The sequence below is a fragment of the Triticum aestivum genome, chromosome 3B, assembly GCF_018294505.1.
Source record: "Triticum aestivum cultivar Chinese Spring chromosome 3B, IWGSC CS RefSeq v2.1, whole genome shotgun sequence".
NCBI classification, from domain to species: domain Eukaryota; kingdom Viridiplantae; phylum Streptophyta; class Magnoliopsida; order Poales; family Poaceae; genus Triticum; species Triticum aestivum.
The window spans coordinates 80,178,923-80,200,326 of NC_057801.1; the positions used below are offsets into that span (position 1 = coordinate 80,178,923).

General features: G+C 44.0%; 2 protein-coding genes across 2 annotated transcripts; both read right to left on the reverse strand.

Moving 5' to 3' along the window:
• Positions 1 to 5,823: 5,823 nt before the first annotated feature.
• Positions 5,824 to 17,098, reverse strand: LOC123067342 (uncharacterized). Its single transcript, XM_044490177.1, has 14 exons — positions 16,541 to 17,098; positions 16,106 to 16,204; positions 15,209 to 15,312; positions 12,763 to 13,562; positions 12,548 to 12,670; positions 12,012 to 12,100; positions 11,720 to 11,920; positions 11,014 to 11,421; positions 10,552 to 10,635; positions 10,434 to 10,454; positions 10,284 to 10,342; positions 10,178 to 10,200; positions 7,953 to 8,929; positions 5,824 to 6,271 (listed from the first exon to the last, which is right to left on the reverse strand). Exons 1-14 carry the CDS (start codon positions 16,718 to 16,720, stop codon positions 5,975 to 5,977), a joined length of 3,465 nt encoding a protein of 1,154 aa, XP_044346112.1. The 5' UTR covers positions 16,721 to 17,098; the 3' UTR covers positions 5,824 to 5,974.
• Positions 17,099 to 17,437: 339 nt separating this feature from the next.
• Positions 17,438 to 21,004, reverse strand: LOC123068744 (cysteine synthase). Its single transcript, XM_044491373.1, has 10 exons — positions 20,660 to 21,004; positions 20,254 to 20,363; positions 20,095 to 20,152; positions 19,559 to 19,822; positions 19,320 to 19,457; positions 19,180 to 19,231; positions 18,985 to 19,064; positions 18,542 to 18,601; positions 17,931 to 18,011; positions 17,438 to 17,812 (listed from the first exon to the last, which is right to left on the reverse strand). Exons 1-10 carry the CDS (start codon positions 20,900 to 20,902, stop codon positions 17,720 to 17,722), a joined length of 1,179 nt encoding a protein of 392 aa, XP_044347308.1. The 5' UTR covers positions 20,903 to 21,004; the 3' UTR covers positions 17,438 to 17,719.
• Between the last annotated feature and the right edge of the window lie 400 nt (positions 21,005 to 21,404).

Consider the following 21,404-nt stretch of genomic DNA (forward strand, 5'->3'; position numbering starts at 1 on the left):
AAGCTCTAGGAAGCGAGTAGTTGATGGTGTGATCAACTAAGCATCCTCTTGGCACATCAAGATGGTCCATGTAAATTATCTGCAAAAAAGACACAAAAAAGAAAAGAAAACATCAGCGCCTCAATAAAAAGATTTGTTGTTGCGGGATAAAAGGAGTGGGATGTTACAGGAATCAAGGGTGTACCGGAAGCATTGGTAGACATCCACCGATGAGAAATTTCCCTCTACCCTCATTCCTCCAATCCTGGTATTTTTTAACTTCTCTCATCACATCACACATGATATGCTCATCCCACTCAAACTCATGGACCATACTCATATCTCGCAGGGTGTAAAGATAATCTAGGGGGACCATGTTTCCTGTCCCAGGAGTTAGGACCAAAGCCAGGCACAGTAATACCCATGACCTCTCGATGGTGTCATCATCATCTGTTTTTGATAAGACGGAAACTGCGCTGGCTATCAGAGCCCTATCCCCGCCGTGCAGATAAACTTCACGGAAATCAGCTTTGCCCCTCTTCCCAAACTCTATCGGTCTGCTACCAGATGGGACATTGAATATCTTCTTAACCATGTCTTTTGAAAAGTGGATCTCCTTGTGGTCATTAATCCTGCAATTCACAAAAAAAATCAGTAGATGTTGCGAGAATAAAGAAAACAAAAGGTGTTATGCAACAGAAAAGAAATACAAGAAAAAGGCTAAGATTACATACTTCAGCACACGATTCTTAGGGTCAATGTTCATAATAATGAAATCAAGAAGCTCTTCAGGAGGAGGGACCAAAGGAGATATAAACAGCAAATCCTCGAAGCTGGACTTGCTTATTACATCTCTCTTTTTCCCTTTGATGTCATTGGCTATTTCGCGCAGCCGCTTTGCTGACCAACGAGTTTGGAAGATAGGCATTCTGCAAAACAAGGTTTGAAAGAAAATTAGCTAATCCAACTAATTTCAGATAAACATGAGCTAAAAAATCATGGAGAAGTATTGGGACAATAGTTAAAATTTCAGAGAAAGGATATATGTAGTTTCAGAAGCAAAAATTGAGTTCCCTGTGCTATAAGCTAGCAGTACAAACATTCCATGTAGTTTCACAAAACATAAGCTACAGACATAACCTACTAAATAGTTTCAGAAACGTAAGTTTCTCTAAAATATAGCTACTGTTTCTGAAATTACATATATGTTTCTCTGAAACTACAAACTGGATAACTGCATGAGCTACAGAAGCTTTGAACTAAAAAGAAATTACATATATGTTTCTCTAAAAAAACAAAATGGATAACTGCATGAGTATTGGAAAAAGTACTGAAACACAGATATGTTTCAGAGAAAACAAAATGGATAACTGCATGAGTAGTTTCAGAGAAAAGTATTGAAACATGACCTACAATAACTAAATTTCAGAGAAAACATATCTGTAGTTTCAGAAGCAAAAACTAAGTTTCCTGTGCTATAAGCTAGCAGTAAAAAATTCCTGAAGCATAACCTACACTAATGCATCACTAATTCCTACAGAAACTTCTATCTGAACATCAAATTGGCTACAGAAACTTCTCTCTGAACATCAAAATAATGTATCACTAATATTCAAGCCAGAAAGCTACAAAAAACTTTGAGCTGCAAAAATTCAAAGATTACCTACTAGCCAATTTGAGCTATAACAACCTAGAACATCAAAGGACAGGAGAACCTAGAACATTCAAAGATTACCTAATAGCACAACAAACGAATAGCATACACGGAGCACCTACAGCCAAATTTGGGCTACAAAAATTCCTACAACACATCACTATAACGAGCCAATTTTAGCTACAAAGGAATCAGAAGTTTCTGCAACAAAAACAGATATGAGAAATCCCAATCCCCTGCTACAACTACACATCTACAGTCCAACACCTAAATCAGTGGCGCCGACAAGGGTGCCTCACTACAACAGAGCACCACTGCGATGAGCCCGCGTAGCCGCCGAGGAGGAGCTGCCGAGCAGAGGAGAACCATCTGAGAGCCGACCAGAAATGAGGGGAAGGAGCACGTGGCTGTACCTGCTTGTGTCGTCGTCGCCACCGTGTTGGATGCGCCCGCGTCACCGAGCGCCGTCGCCGCCCGCCGTTGCCCTACCAGATCCCACCGCCGCCGCCCTAACAGACACAACGGAGCTGCGGGAGCGGGAGCACTACGAGAGCGTTACGGCTGCATAAATGATTCCTGAAACAGCCGCCCAGTTTCAGAAACGTTTGCGCGTGACGCGGAAGCGAGGAACGCTCTCGTCCGTCTGATCAACACACGATCCGACGGACGCGGAGCCGGCGGACGCGCGAGCGTTATCGGTCGGTTGAAGGTAAGCTTTTTCCTTTTCTTTTCCCTTTTTTAATTTTCTCTATATCTATCGGTTTTCTTTTGCGTTTTTCATTTCCCTTTCTCCTTCTGTTCGTATTTTTCCTTTCTCCTTTTTAAGTTTTATTAAATGTTTAAAAAATTGTAGACACCCTCTTAATTCATAAAACATTTTTTCAAGTTCGTGACCATTTTTAAAAATTCATGCACCTATTTTAAAAGAGCGAATGTTTTCTAAATTCGGGAATATATTTTTAAATATTCGAGAATTTTTTAACTTCGTGATCACCTTAAATTAGTAAATTTCTATTGAATATGTAAACTTTATAAATTCATGAATACATTTTAAAATAATTGTATTTTAAAAAATCACAAGTTGTAGCTTTTCATGTTTATGCCCTGCAGGTGATAAAGCCGACACAATGGCAATCGATAGCGCTCTCGTAGTAGGTGATATGTGTCCTCGAGTTGACACAAGCCTCGTCGCGGCATTGAGTCTCCATCCTAGTTCAACCACAATTTTCCTCCGACGTTGCGACTGTAGCTCAGAGAAGCCGCTAGAACACTTCATGAAGGTGAAGATCGATGGATCTTTAAGCGAATAGTTGGTTTTGGTTGTGGAGCTTATAAAAGGCATACTGGTGCACCCCTGCAGGGATAAATATATTCTAATAATAATGTCCGCTGTTATGGACGACTTGGAGCTCGGTGACTTCATCATAGCACAAGTTCAAGTTGTAATCTCCAAAACTTGCCAACCCTTAATACTATTGTTAGTAATAGAGTTTGCACAACTTTTAACTATTTAATAAAACTTTCCAACTAAACGCCTTGGGGATTCTTCTTTGTGTGGGTGGTGCAAAGGAGAATGCAAGGCTCTGTTATGTTTGTGATAGGATAGATGCTCAGCGTGGGCGCAACCATGGGGTTGCGTTGCACAACGTTTAGCGTAGATGGTTCTCATACACTCTCTTTTCCTTATCTCTGATAGCATAAGTTGTAGCGTGTCTCTGTAGGTGCTAGTGCTTGCTGCCGCTAAACCCCTAGCCCCCGTTTGATACCTGATCCATAAATAATGTAGGGCTCCGGTAAGTCTTGCAGAGTATGTCATGTACTCACCTTGCTATAACAAATATTTACAGGCATGGTGTTGGACGTCGTTAGCCAGTTACCCTCCCCATAACAGTAGTTCAGGCAGGCATTTGCTCTTGTTTTAGTCTTCGTAACGCATTTTGTATGGGCGACCCTGCGCGTCTGCCGGCCGATTTTTTGATTTTATCCGTCACCTTCACGGTCGTTGGATGCCCGACCTGATAGCCGCCCGATCTACTACCTGTGCCCTGCATATACTAGTTATTTTCCGCAACAACCGCTCTATTGCAGAAATAATAGCACTCTTGCCCCTGGCCCCCTATAGATCTGCGCCACGCGCGGTTTCTCAACAAGAACAATTCCTGTAACAATGCTCTTGTTGCAAGATCTGGTCTTCTCTTATTTCCTGCAACAAGACCTTTGTTGTGAAACCTCATCTTCTACAATTTTCTGCAACAAGACTCATCTTGCAAAACCTCTTCTTCTTTAGTTTTCTGCAACAAGACCCTTAGAAAAATTGCAACAACATCTTTCGCCGCGTCTAATTTTCTGCAACAAGATTTTTTACGCGTCTAATTTTCTGTAACATCTTCCACGCGTCTAATTTTCTGCAATAAGATCCTTATTGCAAAAATTGCAACAACATCTTTCATTGCGTCTAATTTCCTGCAACAAGACCCTTGTTGCAAAAATTAAAACAACATCTCCGCCACATCTAATTTTCTGCAATAGGACCCATATTGCAAAAACTACATGACCTTGTTAAAACATGAGCCCTCCAGTCGGCTACGCGTCCGCCAGCTGATCTTTTCAAAAGATCGGCCGGGGCGCGAGCCGTCCGATTGTACAACATGAGCCTTCCAGTCGTTTCTCTTTCTTATTTTTCTGAAACAAGACACCTGTTGTGAGACCTCTGTTGTAACATGACCTTTCTTGCAAAAGCATCTCTGACCTCCTTTTGTATTTATGCAACAAGACACTTGTTGCAAAATTTGCAACAACATCTTCAGCTTTTACTCTGTATTTCTGCCAAAAAAACCTTTGTTTCAAAAAAATTACAACATAAATCATGTTGCAGAATCTCGTCGCCGCGTCGTATTCCTGCAACAAAACATTTGTTGCAATTCTTTTTTGCAACAGAGACTACATTGCGGAAACTCATAACTGCGTCGTATTTGCACTAGCTTCGCCGCATCACAACAACGCCGCTGTTGCAGAAACTCAGTCTGTGCAGTAGCAGCTCCTAGCAACCGCGAACAGCTCGACCGCATATCCATAGATTGGCAGCTTGGGGCGCCATGGCTTGCTGCAAAAAGGTGCTGGAAGGAATGAGGAAAAATCCATGGCTGCTTGACTGCAAGGCACTTCGTGTGTGAGCAACAAAAAGATATGTGCGGTGACCTGAGAGATAGAGGAGAGCGACGTGAGATATTTTGACCTTGATTTCTCTGGAAAAGATAAGATTGCGAGGAAGACGTGGGCCAAGGTAGCACGTGGCAGATGGAAGAGGCGGTTGATGTTTGCGTGAGATCCGCCGGCGGAAAGGAAGCTTTTCCCAATTTGTATTCTTACATTTGTAAGGTTTATTCGCTTTTGTCTTGATGGAAAGGCCCCCGTCGTATGAATTGTATCTTAATCCAAAGGCCCCTGTTATATGAAAAAAAAATGATCAGTCCTAATTTTTTTTACTCTCGTATGAATTTGTGGTACCGCCGTCGCCCTTTGATCCGCCGTGGCGAGTTCACCTCATGGAATGCGCCCGCGCCCGAGCTGACGAGTGACGATGAGCGGCAGACCACGCGCAGGCACAGCAGGGTGCTTCAGTTTAACCGTGCTCATTACTCTTTTTCTTTCGTCTTTAATGCTCTTTTCGTTCTTGCGAGTTTTCTTTTCTTGATTTCCTGATGTAAGCGCCTGATGAATAAATGTTATCAGTGATTTATTTTCCCAGTCGTCGATTGAATTATCAAACTGCCTTCTGCGGTGGTATAAAAATTCAGACAAACAGAGAGAACTGAATGAGCAGTTTTATCTTCTGCTCCCTCCGTTCGTGTTCCAGTCCATATTGAAATCTCTAAAAGGGTTCTTATATTTAGGAACGGACGGGGTACTATGTTTTCAGGTCATTCGTGCATATAACATGTCGACATTTCGATCTTACCAAAGGTCAGTTTTTGGCGGAGTCTGCAGACGATGAGCACAATATGCACCAGAATCTCCTGACAAAGAGAGGTGGATGTTTGGGCTTGAGGGATCAATATTGCCAAAACCATTGGGTGCCAGAATTTATTTTGTACTAAGAAATAAAACAACAATACCTGATGCACACTCAAAAAAAGAAGGAAAGTGGGAATGCGATGCAGATGCTCACCCCTACATCTAGACAAAGAATATATAACAATAACAACTCTACAATAATAAAACGGCAATAGGTCAACATGCTGTAAACTGTCCTCAAAAGAAAAGAGAAAAACAGCGTTCATGCTCTAGATTAAATTACACCCGAGACACCAACGTCCAGTTCTTTAGTCTGCTTATGAAGGTTTAGTCGAACCCTGGTACTTCGCCGGGCATCGGAGCGAGCTCGTTCCTCTCGAACCTTCCCTCATCGAAGAAGGTGGCGTGCACTATGCGTCCGCCAAAGTAGCGCCCTTCCAGTTCGACCAACGCCTTGGTTGAATCTTCTGTCCTCTCGAACAGCACGAAGATCCTCACTGCTTCGTCTGCGGGGAAGTTTGCCTGGGTGATCTCGAATATCAGCACGCGCAACACAGCCCCAAACTTGGAGCACTCCGAGGCAATCTCGTCTTCCAGCTCGTCGTCAACCTCGCCCGGACCAATCTGCACATGTTTCATGGTGATGATTAAAAACATGTTGCACTAGACAAAAACTCACACCTTAACTAGAAACAAATCATGTACATGTATTATGAAGCAACACTAAAAAATTATGGTATCATCACTATGTCCCAGCATAAGGCCCCAGTTTAAGCAGTCAAAAACAAACATATAGTCAAACAACACAGTAGATCAGTGGGCAAACCCTGATCCCACAGAAAACAACTCTTCATCATGTAAGATCAAATACCACTTGACAGATAAAACTATAATGATGCCTCATCAGAAAACTCACAAAGCTGAATGCATTCTGTGATAAAAAAAACCCAACCTGTTTGACCTATATTTTTGTATCACAACCCTCAGTGGTCAAAACTGGGTAACGCCATTGTAGTACCCAAATTCGACAAATTCATCAGGTTCTATGCCCATCAAGTACTCCCTCCGTTCCTAAATATAAGTCTTTTTAGACATTTCAAATGGATTACAACATACGAATGTATATAGACATATTTTAGAGTGTAGATTCACACATTTTGCTCTGTATGTAGTCGCTTGTTGGAATCTCTAGAAAGACTTATATTTGGGAACGGAGGGAGTACTATTCAAGATTATACTAATAAAATAGAACAGAACTGTTTTCTGGAAGTACGCCTTCCAGAATAACACAACATTCAAGTTCAGTGATTATATTGCAGAGCTCATATAAACCCACTGGTACAGAATCAATCATACACTGAACTTTCTTTACATGGAATTTGACCTTAAGTTACACGTTTTATATTGAACTAAAAAGCAACCAGCTTATATTGAATAAGCCAACAGCAACCTGTAAAGACTACAATTCCCAGCTGCCTATTAACCAAAATTATCATGTATGAGCTGTCTATGCTATACAGTGGTTAGATTTGGAAGCTAACGCAGTCAGCAAACTATTTAGTTGCGATTTTGCACTACCTTGTCCACCCCAAGTTCTCTTGTAGAAAATAACCAACAGCATAGATATAAATTACAATTACACAAATAGATTCTCACACTCTATATATTGCTAATCACCCTTCAAAATTTTAAGTCTTTAGTCTTTACAGTTCATGTGTGTATCAGTATCATCTGAAAATAGATCAAACAATAGCCTGTGCACTTCAACCATAACAGAAACAAAAAATTCTGAAATACATATGCCACCTGATACCTGTCTATGTGTTGACTGGACGTTCTACTGTAAATTATCACATATCAGTCAGGACCAGCAAGGCAATTATGTCACATAGGTAACTACTAACTACATTTTGCTAGATGGTATTAGGCTACCAGCACACAAGTAGAGACAATACTAAAAACTATATGCTCAGAATTGGATGATGATATTCTAGAATAGATGTTGTCTATGTATGAGAAACCAGTAATAATAATAAATCAACAACAGCAGCAGATGTACGGTTGGCGGTTGCTAAGGTGATATCTAAATTAGACAACCAACTAACTTCAGCTTAGATATTCGCATAACAGCATAATACATGTCAGCGTATATGAACACACAAGGATGCATTTTGCAACTCAGTGCCTAAGAGGGGAAATCAGGGATAACCCATGAACCACTACTTTGTCCTTATTCATACAAACCTGAAAATGTTGACAAAATGTGGTACTCTTATTATGCAGAAGTCATGGGAAAAATATTTACCATGTTACGCAGCAGCACTACTCTGGTGGGCTGGCCTTCAAAGTTGGCTGATCTGGGCCTCCTGGAACTGCTCTCATCGACAATAACCCCTGCCCTCCGATCAGTCTTCCTAGCAACCAGAGGCGCTGTGATTCCCTGCTCTTGCTTGCCGAGCCCCTGGCCTTCCTTCCACCCCATCTTGGCCATCATTCTCTGGGCAGCGGTCATCTGGCCGCCGGCGCCCACGCCCAAGCCAGAGGAGGAGGAGCCTGGGATGGAGAAGCCACTGGCATCGCCGTGGGGCGGAGACGAGACCCTCTGAGGAGTAGCGCCGCCGCCAGCGCCGCTCATGGCGGCCCTCCTCTTCCAGGCTTCCTCGCCGGATATGTTGAGGGAGGAGGCCCTGGACTGCTCCTCCCGCAGGCGTGCCTCGGCCTCCCTCAGCTCGCGCTCCCTCTCCCGCTCCTGGTCCTCGCGGCGCCTCCGGTCGAGCTCCTTCTTCATCTCGGCGTCCTTGGCCCGCTTGAGCTTCTCCTTGCGGTAGTCCTCGTAGTCGTTGGGCCTGGCGGGGTCGTACTCCTCGAGCACGGTGGACTGCACGGCGACGAGGGCGGGGTGGAAGGACGCTGCGGTGGTGGTGGTGACGGCGGAGGCGAGGGGGAGGGGGTGCGGCGGCTGCTGCTGCTGCTGCTGGTGGACGGCGCTGGCCTTGGGAGCGGCGGCGGGGCGGGGGTGCTGGTTCCTGAGGAGGGACGTGGGAGGGGCGAAGGTCGCGGAGGGCTTGCGGAGGGTGGGCGGCGCCATCTTGGTGGCGCTCGACCAGACGGAGGCGGTCGGCTTGTCGTCGTCGCCGGCCGCCGAGGTGGGCGGCGGGAGGTCGCCGTAAAGTCCGCCCAGCATCTTCGGCAAAACAGAGGCAGCACCGGCGGGGGAAATTAAGTCGATCGAGTGGTTGATTCTACCGGAATCCGACGAACAAGGCAGATGTAGCAACCCGCCTCACGATCGGAGAGGCAAACCCTAACCCTAATCGAGTCCACTGGAGCGGATCTCGGTCGGAGCAGGGAGGAAGAAGAAGACTCGCTCTATCTTCTTCTCGAGGGAGACAGCCGGCCTTCTCTTGTATGGGCCGCGGCTGCTGATTGGGCCATTATCGATGTTTTCTCTCTTATTAAGCCCTTTGTCCCATAGCCATGATGACCTTTCCTCAAAAAAAAAAAGCCCATTGTCCCAAGTCAAGAAATAATAATTTCTCAAAAAAAAAGTCAAGAAATCATTCCCTCAAAAAGAAGTCAAGAAATAATACCCTTATAGTTCCTAAAAAATATCAATTTACCAAAAGAACCTACTAGTATTAATTTTACAAATGTTAACGATCCGACGTTAGCTTAGAGACGTTTTTCGAGCGAATGTGATGTGACACATTCGTACGAATCTCAAAGCAAGACACGTGGCAATTTGAGCGAATAAATCCACGACGGTACATTATGTTTTTAAAGCATGGCCATTTGTCACCGGTTCTCCTCGACGCAAGCATGGCAATTTTTTGCTGGTAGCATGGCAAATTCTGATTAAGTTGGAAATTTTCTTTTTAGGCTAGCAATTCTCCATGTTACGAATCCTCGAAAACGTATGAGAATTACTCTACTGCAGCATGGCAAAATCCTGACAATGTTTTTGCTAGTGTGGCAATTTTTCTTTACAAGATAGCAATCTTTATACAAAATAGCATGACAAATATATCTATTTTAGCATAACAACTCTCTGAGCATTTATTGGGAGTGGTATTTTGATGATATGCTCTCAGACTGCGGCATTCACTCGGATAACCTCCCACGGAACAATAGTTTGCTAGGGTGACCTCATGAATATCAACATAATATTGAGGCCCATTAATTTCTACACCAGTATTTAACATCTAGAAAAATATAAAATCCTTTTCCTCCTTCAAACAAAGCATTTTCTTTTCACTTCTAGAAAAGCATAACACCGCGTACGCGACAACCAGGCTCTTTGTATTATTCTTCTATATTGAATCCACTGGAATCGATTACAGATTGATTTATACACATCATCCATTCCTCTCTTTTTTCGACGCCATAAACGGTTGCTCGAGAATCATAAATAACTTAATCATCATGATTATTGTACAACAGGAACAATGACAGCATCAAACATTGTGGGGTCCTTTTTCTTTACTTTCCCTTTCAACCCCTGATTCAACTACTACTGTTTCCAGGTATTACCATCCTCATATGTACAATTTATCCTGTAAAACAAGGAATGCAAAATTCTGTCAATCATCTGCAGCCAACTCCATAGGCAAAGATATTTGCCTGATAATTTATATACCTAACCTCGCAACAGAAAATCCTGGAGATGCTTAGGACTGCTGCTCCGACGCCGTCCTCCTTTGGAGATCAAATTTATGGTTGAATATAATTATGGAATTTTTTCTAAGGGGAAACATGAATTCTTCAATTTCCTTATTTTTTTTCATCACTCTGAACCTCCTTTTAGTGACTGCACAAGAACAAAGCTCAAAACCCCAACCATGTAGTGGATGATGCTCATGCCCACAAGGAACTCAAATATCCAATGTGATCGTATCAGAACTTACCTTGTACTGGTACTTCTTCCTCAGCCTGACAGCCAGGCGCACACATCTTTTTACATTGATTTTCAGTATATTGTCGTTGAACATCTGAAGACAAACGGACCAGCTCAGTTCCAAGGAAAATGAAGAGTACATGTATACAGATGCAGTTACAGTAGATATAAACTTGACGAAATTGACATGCCATGATCCATCCAATTTCAGCTTGAGAGCAACTTATATACACATATCATGCTATACATAGAATTACTAGCAGCTGTCCTGGCTTGCAAGTGTTAAACTATCAAAACTGAAACGTGCAATCCTACCCATAAACTGGAATGCACAAAAGTCTGCCGCAAATAAATAAATTTTACTAGTTATTTCATGCACCCAAGGCTTTAAATAACATGGGTGGGGGGGGGGGGGGGGGGGGGGAGAACAGTGACTGAAAATTCGAAAAGAGAAGGTAGTGACCCAACTTGCCTTGATAGCATCATCTATTGAGTGAGTATCTCTAATAATCTTGTGCCGATTTATTATCAAGATTGCTGCTACACAGAATATAGGCAGTTCGTCGTCTCCATTCTTTGTCAAGACATTTGTACTCAAATGAGGCATATGTTGATGCCTTGCCCAGATAGTAGCACCTGACAAGCCACACAGGGGATTTCTTGTACTAGATTTCACTCCAGGGTTGCAAGACACGCGGATTTCACCATTTCTACGATGGGATCTCCTGCTTTTGGATTTTCTTCTCGTGTACTTGTTCACCCGGGGCTCTTCTTTGGCCTCACATGAAAAATCATTCTTCACATCTAGTAGCAATTGTTCTAGGCAGTTCGCTTCCAAATTCCTGATTGCATCTTCATCAAAATCAGCAGCCCACATCATCTGAAGACAGAAAGCACAGTTAGTTAACCGAACAAATGAAGAGCCTTTAAAATATAATTGTTGATTTATGTGGGTACTTCCCCTTGGCTAGTGTAATGCCAAATAAAAAAAATAGTTAGTAGATTCTGCTATGCATGTACACTAACTTAACCATCTTGTCACAAACATCAACTATTTCAAAGAATTCTCGTATAAATTTCATGGAACACTAACGACTAAATACCCAAGAAAAAAATCTCTATACAAATTAGGAACCGTCCAAACTAAACCACAAATATCTTTGAAGTGCCTGACAGACCTCCCACATGCTCAGCGACTCCTCAAAAGATAGCTCTCGACGAAAAAGCACTAGCAGCATCCGGAAAGCGAAATGGAGGCTTTCAGCACCAATTGCTGATAAATGCTCAAATAATTCTGTATCTGTCAATTCCATGATCTTCCACAATGCTTCCAACTGCTTCATAACTCCTGTAGGTCCCTCGAGCTGGAAATTTTCACGCTGAGATGCAACAAAATTTGTATCATGTATTAAGTCACGCAAAATACCAACCTAACATAAGCCAGTATAGTTTGACATAGATGCAAATTACCATCCTTCTCAGTAGCATCTCAAAACACCAAAAGGCATCTGCATCATCCTCGTATAGAACAACAAAAGGGGAAAGAAGATCGCTCATACCTACAGTCAACTTATACCATTTAGGCAGCTTAAATAATTGAAGCAAAACTCCGCCTATGTCTTCTAGGCATAGCCGGTCCCAAGCCCGGGTAAAGGAGGAGGGTTGTGACAGGCTTGGCGAGCCAACGTAAAAACTAGCCAGTCCCATAGGTATGAAACCCATTTGAGCGAGAATAGTACTAGGATGGGTGACCTCCTAGGAAGTCCTCGTGAAAGGGTTTCATATCTAAGGGTTGTGATAGGCTTGGCGAGCCAACGTAAAAACTAGCCAGTCTTTTGGGTATGAAACCCATTTGGGCGAGAGTAGTACTAGGGTGGGTGACCTCCTGGGAAGTCCTCGTGAAAGGGTTTCATATCTAGCCTACCCCAACTTGTTTGGGATAAAAGGCTTCGTAAGTAAGTAAATAATTGAAGCAAAACGATGTAATGCTCCATCAAAATGCAAACCTTGACAGTATCCAGTGGAAGGATCAACCCATGCATAAACTGCAAGTATATCTGACATTCTCGCCATATTTCTTGATTCTCCATAGAAATCGAGATGGCTATCTGTTCTGACAACATCGACCACTGCATAACCATTTCTGGCAATTAGAACACAATATGACAATAATAAGAGGCCATTGTAATTGTGTGGTGTGAGGGGAAAAGAGTAAGTATACCAATTCTATGCAATGTCCATAGCCACTCGGCGACTCTGTCTTTGTTTGCAACCGGACTGTCGGATTTGGTTCCGTCAACAAAATCTGCTTCTGGCGCATCAGATATCTTCAAAGAATCTACTATTTCCCTGTTGTAGCCAGTGTCATCCAACCATCTACCCTGTTTGAACGCATCAGAGTGAAAGATGGCTGAGTCACTGTTGCTAGCCCGAAACAGATCACTGGAATTGGACTCCATAATGAGATCTATGTTATTATTGATCTGGAAGCTGTGCATGCGTTCGTCACGTTGTCTTAACCTATCTTCAGGAACTGAGAAACTACAAAGACTTTCGTCAACCCCATTGACATCCCCACCATCATTTGCAAACAAGTTTGTACCAGGCAGGGAGGGATACTCCATGAACGTCTCACTGTCATATCTTGGTTCACCCATGTCATTGTAATCCCCAGAATCTGACAAGCAACTATTCACCACTGTGGAGGACACCATAAATTTGGATGAATTATATACAGAGCTATCATTATGTGCGTTGAAACCAGCTACTTCAGCTGATTTGCTACAGCTTTGTGACTCTGGTGTTCCAGCAGAGTCATAATTTAAGTTCGAGTTTTCTACTGTACTGCCAGGTGCATTTTCTGAGGCTCGTTGACTTGTGCTGACTTCTTCTCTACTGTCATTTTCTTTTGGCATAGTCCTGACATCCATCAGCTTTGAGCCAACAGCATACGCAAGCTCACCTGTACCAATGCTTGGGTGCATACTCTTGCATTGCCTAACTAAACATTGATATTTCTCCCTTCATATAAATAAAAAAAATTCACTAGGTTAGATGCTTCTGAAAATGCTCTACAGCTAACATGTGTAAAATTATAAGAGGGAAGACATCACGGTAAATTGCAAAAGTAGGAATTTGGTCACCCTGCTTGCAACATAGGAATACATAACAAATGCAAAACAAACATTCCAGTCTCCTAGGTATGAGGAAATATTACTATATGACCGATCAGGGTATAATGTTTGAATGAAAAATCATATGTAGAGATACCATATAGATATAAACTAGGATCCTTGTACCACTACTAGGAATATATAACCATTGGTCAGTAATGGTTCAGACCTTCAGTTATTATACATTGGTGGTTCGATAACTGAACGTTCAGTTGTCACATACTAGTGGCCACGAAGCAAGAAAATTAGCTATATTGACCCAAGCTACCTACGAATCATGTTACTTAGATTCTCTGTATTTCATTTACCTACTCTCTAGTATAAGTGCAAAATATCTTGAGTCATCAAGGGAATGAAGGGGCCTAATGGAAGTGCAGAATACAAGGTTAAACCACAAAACTGCAGGTGAGGTGGACTACCAAAGTAAATACAGTTATCGAGCCAATTATGTTTGTCTCAGTGCTGCGTAGGCGTAAAAGCAGTCACGGTAGATAACCAGAGGCCATGGAAGTCTGTACATGCATGGCGAGGAGCTCGGTGGTCACCATGACTGGGTGGTGTTCGTCGCTTGGGGATTTAAGTGTCTGTCTGTCAGTGTGTGTGTGTGTGTGTGTGTGTGAGGGAGGGAGGGAGAGGGACAGAGAGAGAGAGAGAGAGAGAGTATGCTCCCGCCAACGGGCTTCCGCCCACTCCCTTCCTGGGCGGCTGTCTCTAGTTCTGCAGCATTGCCTTGCTCCGCCTGTGCTCCACTTCCGTTCCACTTTTCCCCCTTCTCAGTTATCCGTTTCTCCCTCCGTCCCTTCTGTTATCTGCTCTTCACCATTCTTTTGTTTTCCCCCACTGCCTCTGCCTGTGATCCACTGCTATGATCTCCCCAGCCTCTGCTATGCCTATGCTCTACTGCTATGATCTCCCCAACCTCCTCTGCGAATGCTCCACTGCCATTATCTCCTCAACCTTCTCTAGCTTTATTCTACTGCTAGGATCTCCCCACTTGCTTATCTGCTTTTCTCTACTATAGAAGTGTAGAAGTAGAAGTACTTCTCTCCCTTATTGGTGTTGACCTCTCTAATTTATTGTTCAAGACAGCTATTTATGGTCACCTTATGCCACCCAAGGAACAGTCAGGTAGCATGATTGCCTAGTCCGCCATGAAAGCCATGGAGCCAATTACATCAAATGTATCAGACATTGTCTCCCATGTTCTTCAACGCACAGATCAAACATAAGGACAACTGTAGCCTGCGGCAGTGGTTTTAATGCTTCATATATAGAAGACAACAAGGAAAGGATGTGGAGATTTAGCTACAAAGGTTCCAATTTCAGTATAATAGGATGTGGAGATTTAGCTACAGAGGTTCCAATTTCAGTATAATGCATAGATGACCGAATCGAAGCCTGCTACAGCCTATTATTCAAGATAATAAAATGGAAAACAATCATGTTTCTAAACATAAGGTAGCATCGTATGAAAAACAAAAAAAGGGATCAAACCTTCGAGCGGCTCTTAGTTTCCTCCTATACTCTGTTGTGCTACTTAAGGCATAGCACCCAAGAAGAAACTCCCAAACTTCTGCTCGAATAGAGGGATCCATGCCCTGCACATCAATAATGGAGGTAAATAGCTGCTTTAAGAGCAGAAAACCAGTCTGTTCTGTGCTTAAATTATTGACAGTTTGGTTATTTATGAAAAAAAAAATCATACTACACAAAGATTAATAGCAGTGCATTACATGAGTTGCTTTGAAGGAACATGATTCCTTTTCCCCCACTGTTTACATCAAAGGACAGCACTAACCCAAGAAAGCAATCTGATTCATTCATCTCACGGTGCAAAATTTCACAATCAGCTAGAGTAATCAGATCGAAGGAGAGCCTTGGCACAGTGGTAAAGCTGCTGCCTTGTGACCATGAGGTCACGGGTTCAAGTCCTGGAAACAGCCTCTTACAGAAATGTAGGGAAAGGCTGCGTACAATAGACCCAAAGTGGTCGGACCCTTCCCCGGACCCTGCGCCAAGCCGGAGCTACATGCACCGGGCTGCCCTTTTTTTCTAGAGTAATCAGATTGGCATTTTAAGGGAAAATTACTACAATGAGCGTAGCTAATCTAAATTTCCAAGGAGATGGGTGGTGCATCTAATGTCAAATGAACTGTGTAAGGTGTGGTCAACATATGATGTAACTGATATTTCCTGGGTTCTGATATAGAATACAGCATAAACATAATTTTCCTAGGGCATGATAAGGCATTGCAATACGTTTCTCATCATGCTTTGAAGGTGATGCCTGAAGGCCGGAAAAAAACATAGCAGACATGTCTACAAACATAGGCACAAGGAGATGAAAACCAAGCCTCTGAAGCACTAAAGGAATACTAATAGTCCACTCACCCCTAAGACAATGAATTTGAGGGCCTTACGGAAGCCGATGACCTTCCCATCGGCATCGAAACACGCGTTCCATTTCTCCGGCCTGAGCATTTTGCCCCCCTGTAGAATCGAATCGCAGATATAGTTAGAAAGAAAGAACGCAAAATGTGAGTAGTGCGGGCAAAAGAGGTGAACATGAATCAAGCTGCGCACAGCTGACAATGCCATGGAGACTCTGGTTCTGGTGCGGCAGGTATCGATACAGAGTCTATGCTGTATGTATGCTAAATATAAACATTGTGCCGGCTGACAAGACGAGTGCCTAAGCTATATTTAGAGGGGTGACGATGCCGAGGTGTTGACAATGAGGACTGGTTATCCATCCTGATGGCATTGGCGTATAGACTAGAGAGGGAGATGTGTGGTTGAAGGAGGAGGAGGCGGCGGAAGGGGGACCTTGAGGTAGTAGGGGTCCGGGCTGAGGCCGCAGGGCTCGCGGACGAGGGAGCCGAAGCCGCGCTGCAGGTTGCCGCACATGATCCATGACTTGATGTAGTCCCCGCCCCCGCCCCCGCCGGCGCCGGAGCCCGCGCCGCCGTTGCCGTTCCCGGTGCTGCGCCTGTGGGGCTGGGACATGGATCCTCCCCTCCCGTCCCCGGTACGGCGGCGCGGCGGGGGCGAGGGGAGTCCAGATCTCCGGCGCGCGCGAGTCGGCGGGGGGATCCGAATCGCGCGAGGGGCCTGCTGCCTGCTGGCTGCTCGAGCGGCAGGAGTCGAGCCGGCGGCTCCTCTCCCCCCTGCTGCTCTGGCGGCGAGCTCCTGGTCCTGGAGGGGGTGGGCGGGGTTCTCTCTGCGTCTCGTCGGCGGGGCCGGGATCCGCCGCCTATGGCTTGCTGGCTGGCTTGGTCTCCGTCCGTCGGTCTGGGGCGCCGCGGTTGCTTGGCTTGGTTCGAGGAGTCGTGGGTGGGAGAGGGGGAGGGGGTGGAAGCAACGAACCAACCTAACTGCAACTGCTCATCATTCGTCTCCTCACTTGCTTCCTCGCTTTCCTACCTTCTCTACGTGCCAACGACCCAACAAAACGAGTCGAGTACACCAGGAACAAAAAATGGAAACTGAGTTTCTCCATGATAATAGTGCCAGTTCATCTCACTTATTTTTTTAAATTTTCTTAGTAGTAATTCATTTTATTTATTACTAGTAATTCGTTTTATTTATTACGAATTACACTGCAAACTGAACAAAAAAACGCTTATATTATTTTTTTCCTTACTATTATTACGACATCGAACCTACCAACAACAAGACAATGAAACTACAAACACCGTCGAACCTTGAGATAAACCAAGCTCAGAAAAAACATCAAACACAAACATTTTCAAATTTCAACGTATACAAGTGCCTGATTTCTGCTTTGAGTGAGTGAGTGAGCGAGCGTTGCTCCTCCAAAAAAGTGATGTAATTGTTTCCTTACAACCATGTGTATCATCATATATCAATCAATCAATACCAACAAAATGTGAGCGGCAGGTGTAGGTCAAGCGTTCGTTTCCATGTATGCCGCCTTATTCTTATTCGGTTCGACGGAAGAGGAAGATGCAGAAAAAGCTTCTTTGCAAAGCGTGGAAATGGTCCTCACGCTTCGGCCTCCATCTTCTCGCACTCTTCTCTGATGGACTGGAACAGCACCGACGACAGGTACCTCTCGCCGAAGCTCGGGAACACCACCTGTTTGTCGCGCACACAAAACAAACAGCAATGTCGATGTCGATCGTCATTGGATGTTTTCAAGAGAAGAGTTCTATGGGCTAGAAATATGACATGTTGTAAGATCAGCGGTGTTTACCACTATCAGCTTCCCGGCGTTCTCGGGTCTCTGGGCGACCTTTATGGCAGCGGCCGCGGCTGCCCCAGACGAGATCCCGACCTGCACAACATACATTCATATATTGGTTCAGGGTTGCTGACCTCTGATTCATAGACGACTGACTGACATGAGAAACAAAAAATGCAAGCTTCCTACTATACTTATTAACCACTACATATGAGGAACAGAACAGACATACATATGAACAAGTGGTTCATGATTTTTTGCAACAATGAGATTATGTGGTGGTCTCCTACGCCCTGGCCCCACATGAGATTATGTGGATATGATGCAACAACAACTGTCCTTCTGAGGTACCACCTGCCCACCGACTAACCTCCTCCTCCTCGTGCATAGTAGTACTAAGAAAAGACCCACTATTTCTAGTCTAGATCCACAGAGAAGACCGCCAGGTGCTTACACTTACATAGCAAGCCAAGGGAAAAAACTGACTAGCATGATGTGTGTCATGATTCCCCAGCTTCTTTAAGCATATAAACATTTGCAACTAAAGGACGATATCTCAAAAAGAACGCCGCATCAATGTATGGAACACACAAAAATTGCATCAACATGTGAAATTACAATACCAGCAATCCTTCCTGAAGAGCCAACTGCTTTGCTGTTTCAACGGCCTCATCGCTTGATATCTAGAACATAAGCAGAACGTGGTTAGATATAACTATAAGAAAAGAAAGCTCTGCAGTAATAGTCCTAAGAAAGTAGTACCACACAACCCTATCATTTGCATTGTACCAAGCAGAGCAAAAGGAGGGATGATCTACTCATGCAAGGACAACATCCACATGACTGAAGACGTACCACAATAGAACTAGCATATGCAATTGTGCTTGTATAACTACGTAGAACTAGCATAATAGAACTATCAGCCTATGGTGAGACGTTAAGAAAATACAGTGAAATGGAATAACTGGCACAGTTCAGCTGAATTCAAGAAAGAAACTACAACCTTCATGTCTTGCTTTTATTCTAAAAAAGGTGAAATATACTGACGGATAGCAAAAACTCTGACCTCAATTACTTCATTGAGAACATCACTGTCCAAATTCCTAGGAACAAATCCTGCTCCAATGCCTTGAATCTTATGTGGGCCTACACAAGCGGATAACAGTTGTAAGGCAAAGAACATAAGTTTGACAAGCCCAAAGGTAGTATGTCTTCTTTTAAAGGAAAACTCAAAGGAAGTCTTTTCTGATAGCAAACATACCGGGTTTACCACCAGAGAGTATGTTACTTTCAGTAGGTTCAACACCAATAACCTAGAAAAAGATAACAGTATGAGCACTATAGAGTAGTTTTTTTAGAATATAACAGAGTACATCTTATTTGGGTGGAATTTGAAGGAACCTTGACATCGGGATTTTTCTCCTTCAGGAAACGACCAGCACCAGATATTGTTCCGCCCGTTCCGATTCCACCAATGAATATATCTACCTTCCCTTTTGAATCCTCCCAGATTTCTGGCCCAGTAGTCTCATAATGTACCTGATTGAAAATCAATAAAGATAAACATCAGACTCAAGTAGGTTAGAAGTAATAGGCACACTTACATAGAGTAGAGACACATGACTACTTCTCTTTGTTACCTTTGGGTTGGCAGGGTTGTCAAACTGCTCAAGCATGTATGAATTGGGTGTCTTATTCAAGATCTCTGTAGCTTTATCTAGGGCCCCTTTCATCCCTTTTGCAGCATCTGTGAGCACAAGTTCAGCGCCAAAAGCCTTGAGTAGGACTCTCCTCTCCATGCTCATTGATGTGGGCATTGTCAGTATCAACTTATATCCCCTGGAAGCAGCAATGAAAGCAAGACCAATTCCTGTGTTTCCACTTGTTGCTTCCACCAAAACACTCTGAGCAGAGAACAGGAATTAATATGCATTTATTGTTATCAAATAACTTCATCTCTTCATACAAATTATTACTCCCTCCGTTCCTAAATATAAGACCTTCTAGAGATTTCAATATAGACTACATACGGAGCAAAATGAGTGAATCTACACTCTAAAATATGTCTATAAACATCCGTATGTAGTTCTATTGAAATCTCTAAAAGGGCTTATATTTAGAAAAGGAAGGAGTACAAAAGAGAAGGAACATGAAAAGAAGTCAGCAAGTATCTCACCTTTCCGGGTGTTATCAAGCCCTTCTCTTCAGCGTCGGAAATCATACTGATTCCTATCCTGAATCATAAATCGGTTGGGAGCTGCTTAGCTGGTCGGTCCATCAGGGGAAGAAAACGAAACACTGAAAGGAGGAGGCAGATGAGAAGTTGTTATGTAACCTGTCCTTGACACTACAGCAGGGCTCCATAATCTCAAGCTTGGCGGCGACGTTGGCGACACAGCCCTTGACAATCTTGTTGAGATACACCATGGGCGTCTTGCCGATGAGCTGCGATCAAATTCAACAACAAACAAAAAAATCCTGAGACGGGTGCTTAAACTCTGAGATGGATGATGTTTTGTTTAATTACTGATGAAGAATTTGTCCGTGTGAAACTAGGATGATTTGAGATATGATGAAAGAAGGATGCCGCAGGGTCAAACTAGATATTTACTAGTTCAGGCTTTGTGGCATCAGCAAGCTCTAGGCAGCAGAAATCCTACCAACCCCGCTACTCCTGACCGGGCACACACTGGAAATGGAGTGATTGAACTGGAGGCAGTGGACAGACGGTGGTTGGTTACCTGCGTGACGTCGTCGGCGATGTTGAGGCCCTCGACCTCGGTGGCGAGGGCATGGCGCCTCCACGAGGGGGAGGGGGCGGGGGCGTTGACGGCGAGGAGGGAGGAGCCGGGGAACCTGCGGGCGAGAGGCGGCAGGACGGCGGCCTGCCGCGCCTGCGCCGGGCGGGCGGCCGAGAAGCCGAGCTGGGCCTGGGAGGCGGCGGCGGCGGTGGCGGCGACGGGCGATGGTGTCCACGGCGCCATCCTTCCTTCCTTCCTTTCCCCTCGGATTCTTGCTTCGCTGGGTGTGATGGCGCCGTCTGCCTTCTGGGTCTCGGAGGGGATGGAAATGGATGGATGGATGGATGTTGGATCGAATATGGGCCTCTTTTCGTTGCGATGGAGGGATGGATGTATTCGGACCTGGAGATGGTGTTAGTACATTCGTTCATCGGCCATCACACACCAGATATCTCTTCTCCACTAATAATTCCAAAACACACACTTTTTTTGTCTTACATTTTAAGCACAAAAAAAGTATGGTCCGAGGATGATCAGCCACAGTGGGACCGAGACACGACCCTGCTCCGGGTTTTTTTTTTGGCGAGAAAAACTTTCAATCTATTCATCAACCGGCAAGGTAGTACAGAGAATTTGAAGTGTGGGCATTCATATTCGATGCTAGAGTTTACAAAAACCGTTTATTTTTTAAACCTGGCCAGGTTTTGAATAGTGGTTTTGCCTCTCTTTTTTTGCAGGTTCTAAA

Excerpts from the sequence above, each read along its gene's own strand:
- LOC123067342 (XM_044490177.1), bottom strand. The coding sequence starts at position 16,720 with ATGTCCCAGCCCCACAGGCGCAGCACCGGGAACGGCAACGGCGGCGCG. Across the intron at positions 16,205-16,540 it reads CGGACCCCTACTACCTCAAG|GGGGGCAAAATGCTCAGGCC; the intron begins GTCCCCCTTCCG and ends TCGATTCTACAG. Across the intron at positions 11,921-12,011 it reads AGATGCTACTGAGAAGGATG|CGTGAAAATTTCCAGCTCGA; the intron begins GTAATTTGCATC and ends GTTGCATCTCAG.
- LOC123068744 (XM_044491373.1), bottom strand. The coding sequence starts at position 20,902 with ATGGCGCCGTGGACACCATCGCCCGTCGCCGCCACCGCCGCCGCCGCC. Across the intron at positions 20,364-20,659 it reads TCGCCGACGACGTCACGCAG|CTCATCGGCAAGACGCCCAT; the intron begins GTAACCAACCAC and ends ATTTGATCGCAG. Across the intron at positions 19,823-20,094 it reads GCTTGATAACACCCGGAAAG|AGTGTTTTGGTGGAAGCAAC; the intron begins GTGAGATACTTG and ends TTCTCTGCTCAG.